Raw genomic sequence first — 21,480 nt, forward strand, 5'->3', positions numbered from 1 at the left:
CAACAACCCCTTAGAAAGGATCTTCAACAACAGCGAGTGCACTATGTGCAAAACGCATACATTCATGATCAACCGTTTTGTCAAGCATTTTAATGAGCTGAAGGATGACTACCAGGCTGATAGCAGGTCGAAACGAAAGAAGCTGGAGAAGCGCAAGGCAGAGATCGAGGCGTTGAAGGAGAGATGCAGTCATCTTGAGGAAGCCATCGAGCATATCCGTTCTCTCACTCAGAGTTTCCAAGCAGAGGCTTCAACTAAAGCTAGCGCCAGGAAAGAACCTCTTCCTGACGATTCGGTCACTCAGAAACTTCCCTAGGAGCCATGGAATGTAAATTTTGTTGGATTGGCGGTTCTTATGTACGGCAATATAGCCGTTACTACTTTGCTTTCAGTCATACTAGAAGTAGCAATGAGGAAACAGGGTCTGCGAACCCGTTTTTGAACCTCATCTCTCAAATTTACTATATTTATGTACTAGAACTCTGTTCCCGTTGGTTTTTATAATACAAAAGTAACCGATTCTGTTAAAAAAAAAATTAAAATATATAAAAATAAAAATATATTTATTAAAATAAATACATTATTTTTTTTATTTTTATTTTTTTAAACAGAATCGGTTACTTGTGTATTATAAAAACCATCAGGAACAAAGTTCTAGTACATAAATATGGTAGATTTGAGAGATGAGGATCAAAAACAGGTTCGCAGACCCTTTTTCCTCATTGCTACTTCTAGGATAACTGAAAGCAAAGAAGTAACGGCTATATTGCCGTACAAAAGAACCGCCAAGCCAACAAAATTTACATTCCATAGCTCCTAGGGAAGTTTCTGAGTGACCGAATCATCGGGAAGAGGATCTTTCCTGGCGCTGGCTTTAGTTGAAGCCTCCGTTTGAAAACTCTGAGTGAGAGTTCGGATATGCTCTATGGCTTCCTCCAGATGGCTGCACCTCTCCTTCAACGCCTCGATCTCTGCTTTTCACTTCTCCAGCTTCTTCCGTTTCGATCTGCTATCTGCCTGGTAATCATCCTTGAGTTCATTGAAATGTTTGACAAAACGGTTGATCATGAATGTATGCGCTTTGCACATAGTGCACTCGTTGTTGTTAAAGATCCTGTTTAAAGGATTGTTGGCGGGCTCCTGGGCATTTGGCTGGTCCTGCTGATCCGCCATCTTAGTAATCTGTAGAAGAGTATCAGCAATTTGAGGAAGCGGGCCAATTCCTGGGAGGGGGAAAGAACCAGGGAGGGAAGCGATATGAGGGAGAGGATAGTCCAGAGAAGAGGGGAGCGGAGCAACACAGGGAGGGATGAAATGACTTGGGAGCGGAGGGACTCGAGCGGCGCTGCTACATCCAAAAAACCACCAGTTAGCAAACTTTAAAACAACAATGAGGAAACCTGAGATTACCACAGTCAGGGAACGAGGATCAAGCTCCCGGTGATTGCGAGCCGCTTCAGGAGGGAGCCTATGCTTGATGAGAGCGCAACGAAGAGTCCTTGCAGTGCTGAAGAATGAGAGATCGCTGAGGCCCGAGCTGCTATAAATAAGAAGATGAAGGTTCCTCAGGTGCTTGGACCATTTCTGGGAGGGTCGGCTCTTGACAAGACTGAGATCCCCAGAAAAGATCTTACTGCGAGCGGAGAGGGTACCGAGGAGATGATCCAGAGCGTCAAGGCAGAGAATGTCTGCTGAGGGTGCCTGAGACTCGTTGGAGTGGCTGATTGATGTGATATGAATCGATGCAGGGGGGCGGATCTGGTTTTTGAGGTACCGATTTGTGCAGTCGAGGAGATTTTGCAGGGGATAAGGAGATTCGATGAAAAACCAATTTCGAGGAGAGTGAAGCCTGAGGTGACTCGGATGGAAGAGCTTAAGGGATGGCTTTGTCATAGACATCATCATTTTCTCTGACCTGACCTATCTGTCTGCTAATTGCCTTGTTGGCCTGTTCATCGGCCTCTGCATTGCTTCCCCTTAGAACGTGCTTGAAGATGGCCCCGCTTATTTCCTTGATATTGTCCATAACCCTGTATTTGGTGTTGTTCAAAGCCATTTGATTGAAATCCTTTCCAGAAACCATGGCTGCTATGATAATAGCTGAATCTCCCATAATTAGCAGGTTGTGAAGGCCAAGTTTTCTTGCTATAGAGGTCCCCAGGAGGAGGCTATAGGCCTCTGCCTTGTTGTTAGACATTGATCTCAATCCCCACTCGTAGGTTACTATTGTTTTACCTTGGAGGTCTTTAATGATTCCTCCAGCTCCAGCTTGGCCCGGGTTATTTTTTGAGGCCCCGTCGAATTGTAGGGAGGGCCTCCTTTGCTTTTGTATCCAATCTCTGATTTCCTCTTTGGTCCCTCTCAACTTCCAATCAGAATTTCCTTTGCCTGTGCTTACTGTTTTTTGGATTCTTGCTTCATAGCTGAATTTGCTCATCCACTCTGTTTCTCTTGGGTCTCCCGGTTTCGAATCATCATGGGTTATTCCATTCGCCTCAATGGTCTCTGAGATGAGCGCAATTGTTTTTGCCATTGTGTTGGAGACGCTGGGAATCTTGTTATTGAAAATGCTTTTGTTTCTGGCGTTCCAAATCTGCCAGCACAGGTTTGAGGGAATGCTGTTCCACAACCTTTTAGCCAGGGTCTTGCCTTTTTTGGGAAGGGGATAGCTATTTCCCCAATTTTTCTGAAGGAGAGCCATCTGATTGGGGAGATCGCCTATGATCAACGGGCTAGTGATGAGCTTCCAGCAAGTCCGCGCAAAGGAGCACTCTAGAAAAAGATGGTTACAGCTTTCTTCCGCTGCCCTACACAGACAGCAGATTGAGGGACCATGGATACCCTTTTTCCTTAGATTTTCCGCTGTGAGAATTTTGCTGTTGAGGAGGGTCCAATTGAAGAATTTTACCTTTGGAAGGCATTCAGTTTTCCAAGCCACTTTGTGGAGAGGCCAGTTGTTTATTGCTGAGGCGCTTTGAAGGACTTTATAACCCTCTTTGACTGTGTAGCTTCCACCATTGGAGTCCCAAACATATTTGTCTTCTGACATTCTATTAAGGGGAGTTGAGCCTATGAGTGATATCTTAAGATCAAACCAAAGGTTCTTAAGATCGTTAGGAAGGGAGATAGACTTCCAACCTATCCAACTGTTTTGATCCCAGGAGGAGATATCATAGAGGGTCTTGAGATTTTCCTCTATCATCCACCGTTGCAGGGGCCTGAAGTTTGTGAGGGCTTCCCTTGCTTCTGAGCCCATTATTCTGTCCGCCCATATGTTGATGTTTCTGCCATTGCCCGGGACTCTTGAGATACAGGCTTTGAAGTGAGGGAGAGTTTTTTTTACAAGCTTCCATACTGGGGTGCACTGCCTATCAATGATGGATTCTGAAAGGATATTGGAGTTGGCCCCATTCAAGTATTTCTTTTTGATGACCTCTGTCCACCAGGCTCCTTTTTCGTTGAGAATTCTCCAGATCAATTTAAAGCCCATGGCCATGTTGGCTAATCTTGGGATTCTTATTCCTAGCCCTCCTTTCTCGAAGGGTAAGATGACCTGTTCCCACTTTACTAGGCTGAACTTTTTTGATTCCTGCCTGCCTCCTTGCCACAAGAAGCTTCTGATGATAAGTTCCATGTGTTTATGAATGCTGGCCGGGGCGAGGGTGGTTGCAAACTGATAGATTGGGAGGGCTGAAAGGATGGCTTTGATAAGAATTGTTCTGCCAGCCAGGTTGAGCCAAGACACCCCCCAGCTCTGAAGCTTCCCTCTCAGCTTCTCAATTAGCTTGACCCAGATTTCGGTTTTGACCTTTTCCTTGGCTAATGGTAACCCCAAATATATGAAGTGTGTCCAGTTCCTTTGAGCCGGGATTTCCAAGATTATGGAGATTCTTTGAATGACATGCCTGGGAACATTCCATGTGTAGATCATGCACTTATTATTGTTTAGCTTGCCTCCAGAAGCTTGAAGAAAGAGTTCTAACGTGTTCTTGAACCTCCTAGCCATGAGACTGGAAGCGCCTCCAATTAGAAGAGTATCATCAGCGAAGAGGGAGTGGTTTATTCCCTTGGTTCCCCGGACTATGGTGACACCTGTTATTTCTTTTAGCCTGCGCAAATTCTCCAGGTGTATGCTTAGAGTTTCGGCCATGATGATGTAGAGCAAGGGAGAGAGCGGGCATCCTTGCCTCAAACCCCTTGAGCTTTTGAAGGAATTGTTGGGCCTGCCATTAATGAGGGGGGATGTCCAGGTGAATGAGATGCATTCCATGACCCTGCTGATGAAGATCTCGGAAATGCCAAATTTCTTTAGGACCGCCTGAAGGAATTGGTGATTAACGCGGTCAAAAGCATTCACCATATCTAGTTTGATGATCATGCCCCTTTCCTTCCTATTTATGCTGCTGTGAATTGCCTCTTGGATAATAATAACATTGTCCGTTATTTGTCTTCCAGGAACGAAGCCTCCTTGATTCTCAGAGATAAGGGAAGGAAGAATCTTTTTTAACCTGTTAGCTAAGATTTTGGTGATGATTTTATAGGAGACATTGCACAGGGATATAGGTCGGAATCTATCAAAGGATTGGGGATTAGGGTCTTTGGGGATGAGGGCTAAATGGGAAGATTTGATGCTGCTGCCCATTTTGCATTTCAAAAAGAAATTCTTAGCCATTCTGATGTAATCCTTTTTGATAACTTCCCAATGGTTTCTATAAAATGCCATAGTGAACCCATCAGGGCCCGGAGCCTTGTCCATAGCCATGCTGAAGATTGACCACTCGATCTCCTCTGTCGTGATTTCTTTCTCCAACTCGGCATTTTGAGCTACTGAAATTTTATTTTCAATTATGCTAAGGAAATCTGAGTTATCAATATATTGAGGGTCAGCTGTTAGGAGAGCGCGGAAATGCCGGGACGCTGCCTCCTTTATTTCCTCTTGTTCTCTGAGTTCACTTCCTTCCATCATAATTCTCTCTATATGATTCCCTGCCCGCCTGAGCTTAAGGCTGTTGTGAAAAAAAGAGGTATTTTTGTCTCCAGCTTTGAGCCAAAGACAGCGAGACTTTTGCCTTTGCTCTTCTTCCTCCTTTCTGTTCTGTTTATACAGCTCTTTATACATTTCGTTTTCTTTGGCTTGATCTTCTTCTGTGTCCTGACTTCTTTCTTTTTCTTGGCTCCATTGTTCCAGCTTTGCCTGGAGTTCAATTCTTTTTTTGCCTTCCTCTGTTGCATGATTTTTTGCCCAATGTTTAATGGCAATCCTGAGAGACTTGAGCTTAGCTTCCCAGATGTAATGAGGAGAGCCCAAAACTTCTTTTGCCCATTGTTCCTTGATCAAGTTTCTGAATTCATCGCTGCTGTCCCAGGCCTTATTATATTTAAATGGAAGTGGTCCCATGTTCTTTCCTTTATCAAGAGTCAAAGCCACTGGTTTATGGTCTGAGATGTATCCTTGGATTATTTTGCTTTGGATACTTGGGTATCTTGCCACTATTCTCTCTTGGACGAGTATTCAGTCTAACCTCTCTTTTATGTTATTGCTGCCTGTTCTTTTATTTGACCAAGTGAAACGCCCATTTTGCGGAGGTATGCCCACTAAGTTATGGGCTTGAATGATTTCTTCTAAAGAATCTCTTGAGGGATCAGCAAAGAAGTTTCCTCCTAGCTTCTCATCAGCATTCCTTATAAGATTTAGATCTCCTCCAAGGAAAATGTTCCTTCCCTGAACAATCATAATATCTGAGGTGATTGAATCCCAACATGAGGTTTTATCTCTATAATGGTTGGGGGCGTAGATGTTGTATATTGAGAATTCTTCTTTCGAGGCTATGTTTTGCATGTCTGATCTTATCCACCATCTGTTCTGCATTTGATCTTTAAGTTTCCATTTGTTTTTGTCCCATATTGTCCCTATGCCCCCTGAGGCGCCCACTGCACTCGATGCTATTCCTTCATAACTTCTGCTTTTTTTTATGTTATTTTGAAATTCCTGTTCCGTGATTTTGGTCTCCTGAAGAAGGAGAATGTCTGGATGTTCAGATTTGAGAAGATCTCGGACTGCATTTGCTTTTAGGGAGGAGCCCATCCCCCTACAGTTCTAGGAGACCAATATCATCATTTACCTTGTTTGTTGTGAGCCCCGCTTTTCTCTTTCATTTTTTCTCCACTTCCTTTAGTTTTATCTAGGTATGTGTCCATTGGTTGTTGGGTCCCGGTGGCCATTTCTTTTGCAGCGTTTTCATCCCTTATCTCTTTGTTTGACTTCCTTCCAACTTTTCTGGGAGGGTCGGTGGATAGGTTGTTTTCCTTTGATTTGTTCCTGGTTAAGATTCTTTCCACTGTCGGGGGAGGGGAGGGCTGGGGGGGAGAGATATGGGAAGGGGTTACCATGGGGCCTCGCGGGGATGGGGGGGGATGTGGGTTCCTCTGCAGACAAGGATTCAAAAGGGTTGGAGGAGGGGGGGAAGGAAGGGCCAGATCCAGAGGGTTGGGAGGGGGGGAAGGGATTTTCAAGGTGGGGCTTAGAGGATGGGCCGAGAGGGGGGTTTGATTTTTTCTTTTTGACTATTTCCCAAGCTTCTTCAGGAGCTTCTACATTGCCTTCAGAAACATTTGATTTAGATTTGCTACATCTATTGGCGAAATGCCCATATTCGTGACATACCTTGCACTTGAATGGCAGCTGCTCGTAGTCCACTTGCTGTATGTGCGTCCACTGATCAACTTTGAGTTTGATTGCTTCCGGCAGTCCCTTACCAAGATCTACTTCGACACATATCCGCGCACAGGCATGCATGTTCTCCTTTGGTTCGAATCTGTCAATATATTTTCCGACGGCATTCCCTATGGCTTTCACTGATTCGTCCCCCCAGCAATGTAGCGGCAAATGGGGCAGGCGAACCCAGACGGGGACAGCGCTGGGGACGTCCATCTCTGGATCGAAATCAGGGGTCCATCTGTTAAGATAAAGGCCCCGAGGGTCCATGAAATAGGGGTCGTTTCTGAAGATGAGGTTACGATCCTCCATTAATTCAAAAAGGAAGGTGTAAAACCCCCTCCCGCAGAACCTGATTGCTATTTTCCCTTGCAGTATCGAGTTCCAGTTTCTCTCGACCCATCTTTGGATTGATCGAGGAGAAGGCCACAATCCCGTGAACTGGCCTACCAGGCCTCGTTCTGCTAAGGCGACTGCTGCACTCCTCGGAAGGGAAGGAGGGAGCGAGACTTCTGGGATTTCGTCTAACTTCTTGATGAACTTAGAAGTTGTAGGGCGGATTTTATCTGCTGCATTCTCAGGGATGAGAGAAGCGAAAGTTTTTTCCAGATCTTCCGGATCCTGAAGTGATGGATCCATGTCAGGCATTTGAGGGGATCGAGGGATTCAAGAGGGGAACCGGGGGAGTCCCCGGTGAGGGGAGAGGGCAGAGGCCCGAAGGCAGAAAAGAAGGGCAGAAGGCCCCAGACAAAGAGGGGATCAGCAGAGGGAGAGCGCGAGCCTAGCAGCGACGCTGCCAGGCACAGGCGCGCAGGAAGGATCAGGTCAAAGAAGCTCGCCGCAGAACCGAATCGCCAGAGCTGCCGTCCGTCATTTTTCTTCTCTTAAAATAAATACATTATTAATAATATTTAAAATTTATATTAAATATATAATTATTTAATAAATATTAAATTAAAATTAATTAATAATTATTATCTACCATAGCCAATAAAAAATAAATAATATTTCATAAAATACAGATATAGCCACCCATCTATATAAAAAATAGTATTAGATTTTATGTCACACTCTATCACAGAGGTAAATTTTTTTTTATTTCCTACTTACCAACTTACAATATAACATGCATATAAACCTTGTATTGAGATTTTCCGTGCATTTGACATATATGTGTATATATATAATGGCACGCACATCCTAATCAGCACGACTAAAACTCCACTCGACATATTGTAATGGTTATACTTTGGATTACATGCATGCATGGTTAATCGATTCCCCATACCCGTTTATTAAAAGGTATATATATATTAATTTTGATATGTGGCGGTCATGGGTTTCGAAGCCACGGTAAGTCCCGGGTACTGTGGACTGTTCACCTTATTAAATGCAACCTTTATGGCATTTACCAGGTGTTGTACTGAGTTGCCTTTTCGAGACGCGGATGCGGTGATGCTCTGCCGCTTACAGCGCTTGCTTGCTGTATGTCGTCCACCTGGCTAGATCAATGGTCAGCCTTTGCACCGCCATGTGCGGTGGCGTGACCCCAGACTCCAAGCGCTATGAGGCCGAGTACCTCGATCTTACCGTTTCGCGCTTGAAACTCTTCCCGGTTCCTCCTTACCAATCAGACGGTGGAGGGAAGCTCAGTCAGATCGAAGGTTGAGGTTATGCCACGAGGCAGGGTTTTGCAATGAAATATTTAAGAGTCATTTCATTTTCGACTTGTTATTGTTTCCATTTCGGAGCGACTGTATGCTACCGAAGTCTTCGGCGCGACTGTGTGCTGCCGAAGTCTTGGTGGCTCTCTGCCATACCGGAGTTTCACCCTCAGCCCAGAGCACGATGAGATGCTGCGGCCTCTCCTTTCGGCTCAGGTAAGGTCGTTTCAAAGACAATCCTAATGATTTCAGACTTAACCATTTCCGCTGCTAATTATTTTTGCCATTGTTCTCAGCCATTCCGATAAGGTTCACAGTTTAATTGTCTTAATGTTTCAGGAGGGTGCTTCAACAACCAGTCGGCGTTGGAAAAAGGTCTGGCTCTTTCACCCTCAGCCGTCCTGCTGCAGGTAAGAGCGGGTTGTTTCCCATAGGTCCTGCTTTCGTATTCTTTTCACAGGACATTGTCTGAACCATTGTTCCACTGAACAGGGATGCCGGGGTTCTTGTTCTTATAATCAATTCCTCCGCCATGCGTCCAGGGTTTCTTTACTGAGGAACTACATGATTCATTTTTCCTAGTTTGTATGGTTATTGTATCTAGTTGTTTTGTTTAATGCTCAAACTCAGGCGGAACTCCGCCTAGGCACGGTTCGCCGGTTAATTGTATATATGTGTACTGTTCTTAATCTAGTATCTGCCCGGCTTACGGACGTTGCTTCTTGGAAATATTGTTACGGTTTTATAATATTAATCCTTTATTGTTTCGGCTACAAACTTGTTTTTGTGATACTGGTATTTTGGTATAGCTAAGGCTCTGCATTCAAAATGTTCTCGGTGTGCATCGCTTTCTCCACAGCTTTTATTTGAACTCGTTTGTTATACGAGTCGCCATTCGATTTCTTGTCAGTTATATTAATTATTTGTAGTGGTCAGATCTTGGTTTTGTTTCGGCCATGGTGCCCTGCCGGCTAAGCATACGCTTACGCCCCCGCAGTAGTGACACCTTAGGGCCTGAATCTTTGCAAATAACTACGTGCATGCATAATATGTTGATCTTTCCTTTGTTACACGAACAGGAATCTCTTCCCCTGTAAGTTATATTTATAATATGCTTGTACATAATCTCAGACAGTTGTTTTACTTATGTATTAGCAGGGATACTGTTATCACACCAGAGTTTTTACTCTAGACTGCCGACGAATGTTCGGCCGCTCTTGCTTGTTTAATAGTTTAAGTTTTCCACTGTTCATTACTACTTGGATTCGGAATAAGAGACATATCTATGCTGTTATGGTTCGTTTTTTTTGTTTCTTTAAATATTATTCGCTCTAGAAATTATAGAGTAGGATTAACTAGTTCCTATCTGATCAATATTTGTTTTACTGACTGTAATACAAGTTCTCTGCTCTGTATATGTATTCAACGCTTGCATTCTTGAATAGGATTAAAAATACGGTCTATGCCGAGCATAAAGAGAGTTCTTTTTTTTTAAGAAAATAAGCAGTTTGTTTCCCTCTGTTTTGGTTTACTCACCACAGATAAATAAAGTCATTTCTCAGTTAATTAACTTAATAAGCCATACCTGTTTAGCCGCAAACCTGTATGAAATGCTTGTCAACCACCCGTCCGTAGGAAGATCCTTCTCGATCTTCCACCCCCAAGCACACCTGCAGATCTCGTCTGCAATTTCACTGGCTATGCCAGATCTCGCTATCTGATCCTAACCAGACATAGCAAATACAGGAATTCTCTTCCTCACAACATGCCATCTGGTCCCTACCAGACATAGCACTTTCTTTTTTCTTCTCCCATCTGATCCTAACCAAACTTGGCATTTTCCCTTTTTTCCTCTTGGTGTCTCAACTGCCCCCTCAAGGTAGTTAGGGTTTCTTTTTGTTTAACCACCTCCACAGTGATTAGCCACAGTTAATCATATACTCAAATTGAATAATACTAACACAATTAATTACCATAATGGTTAACAATACTTAACAACAGAGTTTTTATATTTCATCAACAAAGTTTATCTCACAGTTAAATTTACTAATTTACCAACATTATACCTCACGAGGGGCATCACATTTTAGGTATTAAATTTGAGATGTATTTAATAAGGGAGAACCTAATCACCGACTGTATCATTTACAACCTTAATGCATCGCTAGACTTGTATCATTTACAACCTTGATGCATAGCTAGACTTCTATATTTAGAGCGTGAAGAAGCTAAGGAAAGTGAAGGGTGGGTGCTTGCTTTTCCACTTATAGATATGGTTGAATGAATTCTCGTCCATTTGTTTTGTTTACATTAACTACTATAAAAAAGGTCTAGGTCAAAAAGCTGCTAACAACATGTACTTGGTAGGTCAACAAGCTGCTAACAACATGTCTAACTATCCACTTGGTTATTAGGTATGTAATTTGTATTTTTATTTATTTATTTAAAGATTTTTTTAGGGACTATTATCATATACACGTATGTAATTTGTATCGGTTTTTTTCTTTTTTCTTTTTTTTTTTTCTTGAAAAGATTTCTTTATTGAAAGTTATTAGGATTAAGTATGAATGTTATTTGTATTGAATTGATAGATACTAGAATTAAATATATATGTTATTTATATTGAATTGTTGGTTTAAGAAGGGATAATTTTTATAATTGAAAGATTTCTTAACTATATTGCTATTAAATAGCATGGATATATAGTCTATTGTTTCATTTTTTGTTAGGAGTATGTTACCTTAAGATGACTCATAAAACAATATAATCTATTATCTTTATTGCATCTTAGAAAGTGTTTGTGCAATATTTTAACCCAAGCTCTCCACTTATAATTTGATGATTGGGAAAGCAACATCAGATGGTGTTCATTTTCACTAGTATCTTTCATTTTTGTTAGATTAGTTTTAATTTATGTCTATTATTATTATTTTTTTATTTCAAAATTTATGTAACTTAAAAAGAAAAATAAACATATAATGAGAGTTTTTCATTGTAATTTAGAGGGTTTTGTGGTTGATTTGTTTTTCAGAGAGGAATTGAGAAGGCAATGCATGATGCCTTCCCTAGCTAAGGATGCCTTATCTATGCTCCAATTTTTGCTTTCAGCGATATTTACTTCCAGTTTTCCTCTTCAATTGGCTGCTTATTAGAAAGTTTGTTTATTTGTTTTTTTTTTTGCTGTGTATATTGGAGATTTGTCAAAATGAAATTAAACCAATTGTGATATGTGTAATTTTCTATAAGATCTAGATGGATTTGGGTGTTTATTATATGTATTATGCATATATTACTTCATATTGATGATATTTTCAGTTCTCATAAGCATTCACCATATTTTTGGTCGTGTGGGTACACCATCTATGTAATGGAAATCATAAAATATATTTTTGGATATATGTTATTGTCATCAAATTGCTCATAATTAAGATTTTAAGACAATATAGTTTTGGTAATAGAAAAACTAAAAAAAATTAAGAAACATAAATAATTTTCCTACGAATCTAGTTATATTATAAATAAATTTTACTAGAAGAGAATAGAATAACATTAATAAAGTTTATGTTAATTTTTTATATTATTTTTAGTTTATATTTAAATTTAGATAAGAAAGAAAATTTGTAAGCTACGGTATGACAATTTCTATTATATACAGTCAAAATAAAATATACAGTTGCGGGTAACCTCAACCCGCCCCGGAGGGAAACCGGGTCTGTTGGTTACCCAAAGTCTGAGTATGTCAACTTGCCAACCTATCTGGAGTATCATCATGATTAAATTCAAAACAACATCCTATCTGCATTCTGTCTCTTAAAGCCTAGCAGCGATTACATATCAAAATTTGCCCATACTATCTGGTTCTCTAATGCTTATAAGAAAATTCAAAAGATAACAGAGTAAAACATTCAGTCTACCATGATTTCTTGCTTGATTTCCTCCTCACGCTTTGCATTGGTTAATTCCTTCAGCATGCCGCGGATTTCCTCCATTCTGTTGTCCTGCTTCCGTATCATAAGCTGCAAATTTGTCATCTCCTTTTTCATATCCGGCAGGCCTTGAGCTATCTCTGTTATCTCTACAGCGACCTGCTCCATTGCTCTGGCTAACAGATGTTTCATAACCCAATACATATGCAGTGCCTGCTTATATAACGATAGTCACCCTCTTGTATTCCCAAGGTCCGGAATGAGGATGTTCCATTCCCCCATTTCAGGATCAGAGGCCTCTTCCAGGATTTTATTCTCCAGAGCATCTATAATCCCTCTGATTTCCTCATTAGTTCCTTTGATATATGCTTTCTTTGCTTCCTGAGCGACCTTCTCTGAGGAACGTCGTCCTCGTTTCTACTGGTTTGAAACCGGTGTCTCAGGCTCGAAATGGTCCTCCTGCCACGTTATTCCACGACCCCTACGTCTCCTGCCTTTTCCTCTTCTTGAAGCTCTGCCCTTATTGTTACTCCTACTGCTTTGCCCTACCTCGAAAGTCACCTTCACCCTGCACTCCTACTTCCCGATCTCCATTTTCGCTTCCCTGCAATTTCCTTCTTCTTCCTCCGTTCGCTCCTGCTTCCTCCGTGTATTCCTCCCTTCTCCCTCCTTCAACTGCCTTTCCTTCCTTCCTCCCTCTGCCATACCGTCTTGCTCTCTTTTAAGATGATGCCCAAGGTCTCTCTGCCAACCTGCTTCACTCTCCGCCACCTTTCCAGTCTTCAGAATGTCTGTCCTCCTTCCTTCTCCTGCTCTTGTAGGTATACCGCCACCTAACCCTTGCTGCATCAGATGATCATCGTCGTTCTTCTCCCCTGCCATTTTCATAATTCTTCCTGCTTCTTGTCTTGGTTTGTGTTCTGCTCTGCATGCCGTCGCTGCTAGCCTTATAATGATAGCCTTGAGGTGTGGCGAGTGTTGCCCATTACTACATCCCATCATAACGTTTTGCCTTCCACCTTTCTCCACCCGGATCGGGGTGTGTGTGTTAACATGATTATAACTATATTGTATCATTATTATCTTGTTTGGTGATTCGATTTAAGTTTTCCTATTTTGTCATAGCCAGCTGATTTGTCCATATGGTATCTACTTTTCCATCCGATTTGTTACATCCCCAGCTTGCCAGGTAGTCTGCTTGTCTGTTGCCTTCTCTTCTGACATGATGAATAACCTTATACTCAATACGTTTCATTGATTCTTCTATGTCCTGGATGAGACCCGTCATTCTCCAGCTCTTAGCCACCTGTTCCCATGACTTGCCATGATTTAGTTTTCTGATTGTCTCTATTACCAAATTTGAATCGCCTTCTATTTCTAGTTTCATATATCCATTTCTTATTGCGATCCTGATTCCTTGATATGCAGCCATGAACTCGGCTTCATTGTTACTCATTATACCTCCTCTGTCTGCATAGATCCATCTGGTTTGGCCTTGGCTATCTCTAAAGATCCCGCCATATCCAGCAGGTCCCGGATTTCCTTTTGATGCTCCGTCAAAATTAAGTTTGATGAAGCCATCCTGAGGGCGAATAAACACTGTTGGGCTTTGGTTCTTTGTACCATGTGTTTTTTGTTGTTAAGGGTGAACCATCCCAAGTTCCAGGTTTAGCCTTCTTAAAATACAGTTCTCTTCCTCCATAGTTCTCCAATCTTCCTGATCCCAAGCTTCCGATAGAATTGTTTCTCTTATTAGGTTTTGAGTTCTTTTCCATAAATCCTCAGGGGAGGTGGTCTTACCTTGGAAAATCCTTCTATTTATCTATTTCCAGATGTTCCATATGTTAAAACCCACTACCAGGTTCCATGCTCTTCTGACTATCGGGCTTTGAAATTGTCCATTCCCCCATTGGAATAGAGTTTGGACTATGTCCTGGGAGTTTCGGTTCGACTTTCCAAAGAGGCTTCTGGTCTCTTCCCATTGGTGCTGAGCTACCAGGCAGAAGTTTAAGATATGTTCCTGAATCTCGACATTTTGTTTACATAAACTACATTTTGGTGGTCCCCGGAACCCTCTTTTCTAGATTTGATCCCATGTAAGTATGCGTCTCCTGCCCACTAGCCAGACAAACATGGTGACCTTTGGCCACCACTTATTCTTCCATAATTCTTTCCACTCTTGTGTCTGATCCCCCTATGCTTGCTTGGACTTTATGGTATATGTTTCTTTGATTGTAAAAGTACTTTTTGTCGTTCCGCCCCATCTGAGAATATCTGGTCCACTTCTGTGTTTAATCCTTCTTGAATCTATCTCCTTAATTATCCTAGTTTTTAGCTCCTCATCGATGTTATTATCCCATTATTCGGGTCCTTTCCATTCCCTCCACGTCTCATTTTCTCCTCCTTCCTTCCAGTAGTCTTTGACATGGATTAAGCCTTTGGCCTTGGCTTCCCTGTAAATGTTTTGCAGCTCCTGAATTTCCACCATTCTTCCCCTCTGTTGCCAGGCTTCCTCCTAGAATTTTGTTGTCCTTCCATTTCTTATTTCCCAAAAAGCATGTCGATTTATGATGTCTCTGTTCTGGCTCGCCAGTTCCCATATCGTAGATCCTTTTGGCATCGCTTCCTTTCTCATAATTTCTTCAGCTGCTGTGGGCATGTTATATTTTAGTGTCCATATTTCCTTCCATAAATCTTTGCCTCCATTCATCCACCGCCACCAAAGTTTCGCCGCTAGGACTTGATTTAAGATCAATGGATCTCTTAGCCCTAACCCCCCTTCCTCCTTTGTTTTTGTTAAGCTGTTCCATGAACTTAGGGCCCATTTCTTCTGCTGTTTTGGTCCTCCCCATAGGAATTTCCTGTAGATTTCAATCATTTTGGCACAGACTACTTTCGGAACTGCCATAACCGATAGGGGATAGATTGGGATTGATTGCAATGTCGATTTAAGAAGCACCAATCTAGCTACTATATTCAGAGTCCTAAAGGACCAGTTTTCTAATCTGCTCTTAAGTTTCTCTAGAATGGGCTGCCAGTTAGCTATCCTTAGCGAGCTTATATCGAGCATGGTTCCTAGGTATTTAATGGGTAGCTCTCCCTTTCTGAACCCCATCATTCTTGTCAGGTGGGTTTTAACCATTTCAGGTGAGTTGAAAATAAAGGTGCTCGATTTATCCTTGTTTATTTCAGTACCAGAAGCTTCTGTGAATACCTCTAGGATCTCGACTTGTCTCATTGATACCTTACAGAATATCATGATATCATCTACGAACTGTTGGTGAGTGACGGGGATGTTGTTTCCCCATGGGCGCAGCCCTTTAATTTTCCTTTCTCTCAGCTCTTTCTTGATATACCTTCCTAATCCTTCAGCTGTTATTATAAACAAGAATGGAGACAGAGGGTCTCCTTGGCGCAAACCTCTTGAAGCATTAAAGGTTGCAGTTGGTGTACCATTCAGGAGGATGGAAAAGTTCGGCGTGGAGATCATGCTGAGTATCCATTTCACCCATAGGCCTGAAGAATTGATTCTAAATATTTCCAATTTAGGCGGTCGTATGCTTTTGACAAATCCAACTTGATCATCATGCTTGGTTCTTTTTTTTGTTTTAAGGTGTGTATAACTTCTTGAGAAACTACCAGGCCATCTAAGATTTGCCTTCCTTCCACGAACCCTGTCTGTTCTGGGGATATTATGCTAGGAAAGATTGGTTTAAGTCTTTTGACCATTAAGGTGGCTATAATCTTGTAGATAACGTTACAAAGGGCAATCGGCCGAAAGCCCTCTGCTGATTCTGAATGAGTCGTTTTGGGAATGAGGGTTAATAAAGTAGAGTTTAGTCTAGGCCATACCCTTTGATGTCGGCGCGCTTCCTCCACCACCTCTAAGATTTCTTCTCCTATGAATTGCCAACAAGCTTGGTAAAATTCCGTTGTATATCCATCCGGACCTGGGGCTTTATTTCTTTTCAAGCCCTTCACTGTTTCCTCCACTTCCTCTAGGGTTGCTGCCCTCATCAAGGCTAAATTTTGGTCTCTGGTTACAAGCTTGGGAATTTCCTTACTAATCCTGCCTATGGCCTCTATTCTGTTTCTTTGGGGTTCGGTGAGTATACCTTTGAAGTGACTTACCAACTCCTGTTCCATTTCCTCGTGCTGAGTTATGCATTGGCCTTCCGTGCTTTTAATTGGGAAGATCTTATTCCTCTGTCTGTGCTGGATCATGGCCTTGTGAAAGAACTTTGTGTTCCTTTCTCCTTCTCTGAGCCACTGAACTCGGGACTTTTGTTTCCATAAAAATTTTTCTTGTTTTCTTCGCTCCTCTAGTTGGCCTGTTACTATGCTTTCTTCTTTGCTTCTCTCTTCAGTTCTACCCTCCAGTGTATTCTTCTGTTGCAGCTCATTCATTCTCTGTTCTAAGCTTTGCTGCTTTTTGAAAATGTCCCCGAGTTCCTCTTTATTCCATTTTTTTATTTCCCCCCTAAGTTCTTTCAATTTAAGTTGGAATGTTTGCATTTTACTTTTCCCACTTTGTCTGCTCGTAGTCCACCATTCTTTTACTTTAGGTAAAAACTTTTGGTCTCTGAGCCGAAAAGATTCAAACCTAAATGATCTTCTTTTGGGCCTCTGTTTGAGGTCGATTTCTAACTTTATTGGCCAGTGGTCCGAACCTACTACTGGTAGGATCATGGCCTCTATATACACATCTTTCAACACGATTTATTCAAAGATAAGGAACCTGTCCAATCTTGAGGCTATTTGATTTGCCCCTCCTCTACAATTATTCCATGTATGGGTACCATTTATTGTTTGAATATCCACCATTCTTTGTTCTACTATCATATCTCTGAACGCTTCCATATATGAATCTGTCCTTCTCAATCGTCCCCTCTTTTCTTCTAAGGTCGTAATCATATTAAAGTCACCACCTGTAATCCATGGCTTCTCTGGAATAAGTCTTCCTATTGCTTTTAGGTTTTGAAAGAATCATTTTCATTCTGTTGGGGAATGAGGTCCATACACTCCTCATAAGACTATCCACTCCACTGATCCTATTACCTTAAAAGTTCCTGAGAGGATTCGAGGGAGGCTTATCCAATTTTCAAATTGTATTTCCTCTGGGTTCCATATGATTGCCAGACCTCCTGCACTGCCTGTAGCATCCTGCCCCATTATCTCATAGCTAGTATTACCCCTGCTCATTATTTCTTTCATTTTTTCCGTACTAATCTTAGTTTCTTGGACTATCATTATGCTTGGTTTGTCTATTTTTAATCTATCTCTCAAGTATCTTTGTTTACCTCTACTGTTAAGACCTCTAATGTTCCAGCTTGTAATAATCATTTTAATAATTTTGGGGGTATTTGGAATACCTCTGATAGAGGTATGACTCTTCCAGAGTTCACCACCATCTCTCCTACCTCCTGAATTGTCTCGCTTATCACCTGCCCCTCTTTCTTCTCCTTTGCCAGAGCTGCTCATTCCCATGTTCTGATTCCCTTGTGTTTCTATCTGTTCCAATTTGTTTTCTGTTGTTACCCCTACTTTTTCCTTATATTTTTGGAAAGCTTCTTTATATATTTGTTTCTGCTCCTCCGGAATGAATCTTTCATCTAACAGACTCCATTCCTGCAGCAGTTTCCTCATTATGCGCTCCTCTTCTCTTCCGTTATTGAGCTCAGTGGATAATTTAGATTATGATCTAGAAAAAGATGTGGAAAATACTAGAGTTAATTTATCCTTGCATGGATCATACTCAAAGGAGCTGCGGAATGAGGGTTTCAGAGGAAGAGAAGGTCTGATCAGACTTTCCTGCATGCATCTTTGGAGCAGAGAAGGAACACATGGAGCTCGGTTTCACCAGCGGAAGTTCAAATCAGAGATTTGCAAATCGTAGCAAAGGAGTGGAAATAGGAAGAAGCAAGTGCTGAAGGGATTAATGGAAGCAAACGCGGGGAGGGGAGAGATCCCCTCCTACAAGAGCATGGCAACGGGGGAGGCAAACAAGGAACGAACGCGGAAGGGGACGATGGCAAATAACGGCGAGAACCCATCAAACGGGACAAACTGGCAGACGGGTCTGAGGGGAAAATGCCTTCCTAGGGCATCGAAGAAACCCAGGTTCGTAATACCAAGCAACAAACTTGAAGAGTATAGGAGTTATATGAAAGATTATGCCTTAATATGTAAATTTGTAGGGTTCTAGCCGTCAGAGAAAGATTTATCCAAATGGATACAATAGAAATGGAAACCTAAGGGGCATGTGGAACTGACACTGGGTGTGAAGAGATTTTTTACAGTGATATTCTCTAACTTAGAAGCCAAAGAAAGGATTTTCGAAGGAGGCCCCTACTTTATGAACAATGTAGGGCTATTTATTCGGCACTGGGAAGACTGCTATAATCCAGACAAAGAGAAAATGCTATTTATTCGGTCTGGATAAGACTCTTCGGGCTCCCAATGGAGTTCTAGGATCCGGAGATTTTAGAAGGGATAGGGAATGCTATAGGGTCATTCGTGAAAGTAGCTGAATCTACAAAAAGAGGGAGATACACGTCCTACGCCAGAATATGTGCGTATATGAATATAACTGAACCTCTCCCAGATTTCATTGAACTGGAATATCATGATGAGATCTGGCAACAACCAGTGGATTATGAGCACATACCGTTTCGGTGCAGACGATGTCATGAATACGGTCATCTTTTCAGACAATGCCCATTAAACAGAACAGAGGAAACAAAGGATAAGAGGGAAGAAGAGAGGGCAATAGCAGAGGGACCAGGACGGGAGGAAGAGGGTTTTAAAGAAATACAGAACAAAAGGAAAGCAGGGAGCAGTAAACCCCAAAGACAAAAACCAAAGGAGAATATACCCCTGGAAACGCAGAACAAATTCAAAGTCCTCCAGGAAGAAGAGGTTGAGATGGAAAAAGAAGACAGTGACGAAGAGACAATGGAAAATTCAAAAGATTCAGGAAAACAGGCTTCAGGACAAAAGGATACAGAGAATGAGGAGGCAGAAGAAAAAGGGGAGCAGACGAATGAACAAACGCAAATGGAGATAGACCCACAAAAAGATAAAGGAGGAGAAGAGGAGCGAATAATGAGGAAACTGCTGCAGGAATGGAGGCTGTTAGATGAAAGATTCATTCCGGAAGAGCAGAAGCAAATATATAAAGAAGCATTTCAAAAATACAAGGAAAAGGCAGGGGTAACAACAGCAAATAAACTGGAACAGAGAGAAACGCAGGGAAATCAGAACATGGGAATGAGCAACGCTGGCAAAGGAGGAAGAAAAAGGGGTAGGCGCTTGATGAGCGAGACAATCCAGGAGGTAGGAGAGATGCTGGTGAACTCAGGAAGAGTTATACCTCTATCTGAGGTATTTCAACTACCCCCAAAACTATTAAAATGATTATTACAAGTTGGAACATCAGAGGCCTTAATAGCAGAGGTAAACAGAGATATTTGAGAGACAGATTAAAAAGAGACAAACCAAGTATAATGATAATCCAAGAAACAAAGATTAGTATGCAAAAACTGGAAGAAATAATGAGCAGGAGTAATACTAGGTATGAGATAATGGGGCAGGACGCGACAGGCAGTGCAGGAGGATTGGCAATCCTATGGAACCCAGAGGAAATACAATTTGAAAATTGGATAAGCCTCCCTCGGATCCTCACAGGCACTTTTAAGGTGATAGGCTCATCTGAATGGGTAGCCCTATCAGGAGTTTATGGACCACACTCTCCAACAGAACGTAAAGGATTCCTTCAAAACCTGAAAGCAATACGAGGACTTATGCCAGAGAAGCCGTGGATTATAGGTGGAGACTTTAATATGATTACAACCTTAGAAGAAAAGAGGGGGGGATTGAGAAGGATAGATTCAGATATGGAAGCATTCAGAGATATGATTTCAGAACAAAGAATGGTGGATGTTCAAACAATAAATGGCACCCATACATGGAATAATTGTAGAGGAGGAACAAATCAAATAGCCTCAAGATTGGACAGATTCCTTGTCTCTGAACAAATCATGATGAAAGATGTGTACATAGAGGCCACGATTCTACCAGTAGTAGGCTCAGACCACTGGCCAATAAAGTTAGAAATCGATCTCAAGCAGAGCCCCAAAAGAAGACCGTTCAGGTTTGAATCCTTTTGGCTCAGGAATCAGTAGTTTTTACCTAAAGTAGAAGAATGGTGGACTACGAGCAGACAAAGTGGGAGAAGTAAAATGCAAACATTCCAACTAAAATTGAAAGAACTTAGGGGGAAAATAAAAAAATGGAATAAAGAGGAATTCAGGGATATTTTCAAAGAGCAGCAACGCTTAGAACAGAGAATGAGTGAGTTGCAACAGGAGAATATACTGGAAGGCAGAACTGAAGAGAGAAGCAGAGAAGAAGGAATCGTTATAGGCCAACTAGAGGAGCGAAGAAAGCAGGAAGAGATCTTATGGAAACAAAAGTCCCAAGTATAGTGGCTCAGAGAAGGAGAAAGGAACACGAAGTTCTTTCATAAGGCCATGATCCAGCACACACAGAGAAATAGGATCTTCTCAATTAAAAACTCGGAAGGTCAACGCATAACCCAGCATGAGGAGATAGAACAAGAGTTGGTGGGCCACTTTAAAGGTATTCTCACTGAACCCCAAAGGAGCAGAACAGAGGCCATAGGCAGGATAAGCAGCGAAATTCCAAAGATAGTAACTAGGGACCAAAATCTAGCCTTGATGAGGGCAGTAACCATAGAGGAAGTGGAGGAAATAGTGAAGGGCCTGAAAAGAAACAAAGCCCCAGGTCCAGATGGATATACAGCGGAATTCTATCAAGCCTATTGGCAGTTCATAGGAGAAGAAATCCTGGAGGTGGTGGAGGAAGCGCGCAGACAACAAAAGGTATGGCCTGGACTAAACTCTACTCTGTTAACACTCATCCCTAAGACAGCTCACTCAGAATCAGCAGAGGGCTTCCGGCCGATTGCTCTCTGTAACGTGATCTATAAGATTATAGCTACCTTAATGGTCAAAAGACTAAAACCAATCCTCTCCAGCATAATATCTCCAGAACAAACAGGGTTCGTGGAAGGGAGGCAAATCTTAGATGGCCTGGTGGTCTCCCAAGAAGTAATACATACCTTAAAACAAAAAAAGGAACCAGGCATGATGAT

The 21,480-nt window shown here is 41.9% G+C and overlaps 4 protein-coding genes across 4 annotated transcripts; 1 reads left to right on the plus strand and 3 right to left on the minus strand.

Moving 5' to 3' along the window:
* Positions 1-1,873: 1,873 nt before the first annotated feature.
* Positions 1,874-5,398, minus strand: LOC149148939 (uncharacterized). Its single transcript, XM_089442324.1, has one exon. It carries the CDS (start codon positions 5,396-5,398, stop codon positions 1,874-1,876), a length of 3,525 nt encoding a protein of 1,174 aa, XP_089298450.1.
* A 114-nt stretch (positions 5,399-5,512) lies between these two features.
* On the minus strand, positions 5,513-6,085 carry LOC149148940 (uncharacterized). Its single transcript, XM_089442325.1, has one exon. It carries the CDS (start codon positions 6,083-6,085, stop codon positions 5,513-5,515), a length of 573 nt encoding a protein of 190 aa, XP_089298451.1.
* A 7,331-nt stretch (positions 6,086-13,416) lies between these two features.
* On the minus strand, positions 13,417-13,761 carry LOC149148941 (uncharacterized). The gene has a single exon (XM_089442326.1). The coding sequence runs from the start codon at positions 13,759-13,761 to the stop codon at positions 13,417-13,419; it is 345 nt and encodes a 114-aa protein (XP_089298452.1).
* Positions 13,762-19,888: 6,127 nt separating this feature from the next.
* Positions 19,889-20,488, plus strand: LOC149148942 (uncharacterized). Its single transcript, XM_089442327.1, has one exon. The coding sequence runs from the start codon at positions 19,889-19,891 to the stop codon at positions 20,486-20,488; it is 600 nt and encodes a 199-aa protein (XP_089298453.1).
* The last annotated feature ends 992 nt before the right edge of the window (positions 20,489-21,480 follow it).

Source organism: Pinus tabuliformis, chromosome 9, assembly GCF_031772625.1.
Source record: "Pinus tabuliformis cultivar Carrire ecotype Pingquan chromosome 9, CPIR1, whole genome shotgun sequence".
Lineage (NCBI taxonomy): Eukaryota > Viridiplantae > Streptophyta > Pinopsida > Pinales > Pinaceae > Pinus > Pinus tabuliformis.

What these genes read in the sequence shown, in the direction of transcription:
- LOC149148940 (XM_089442325.1), bottom strand. Translation starts at nt 6,085, where the DNA reads ATGGGCTCCTCCCTAAAAGCAAATGCAGTCCGAGATCTTCTCAAATCT.
- LOC149148942 (XM_089442327.1), top strand. Translation starts at nt 19,889, where the DNA reads ATGGGGCAGGACGCGACAGGCAGTGCAGGAGGATTGGCAATCCTATGG.
- LOC149148939 (XM_089442324.1), bottom strand. Translation starts at nt 5,398, where the DNA reads ATGGGACCACTTCCATTTAAATATAATAAGGCCTGGGACAGCAGCGAT.
- LOC149148941 (XM_089442326.1), bottom strand. Translation starts at nt 13,761, where the DNA reads ATGAGTAACAATGAAGCCGAGTTCATGGCTGCATATCAAGGAATCAGG.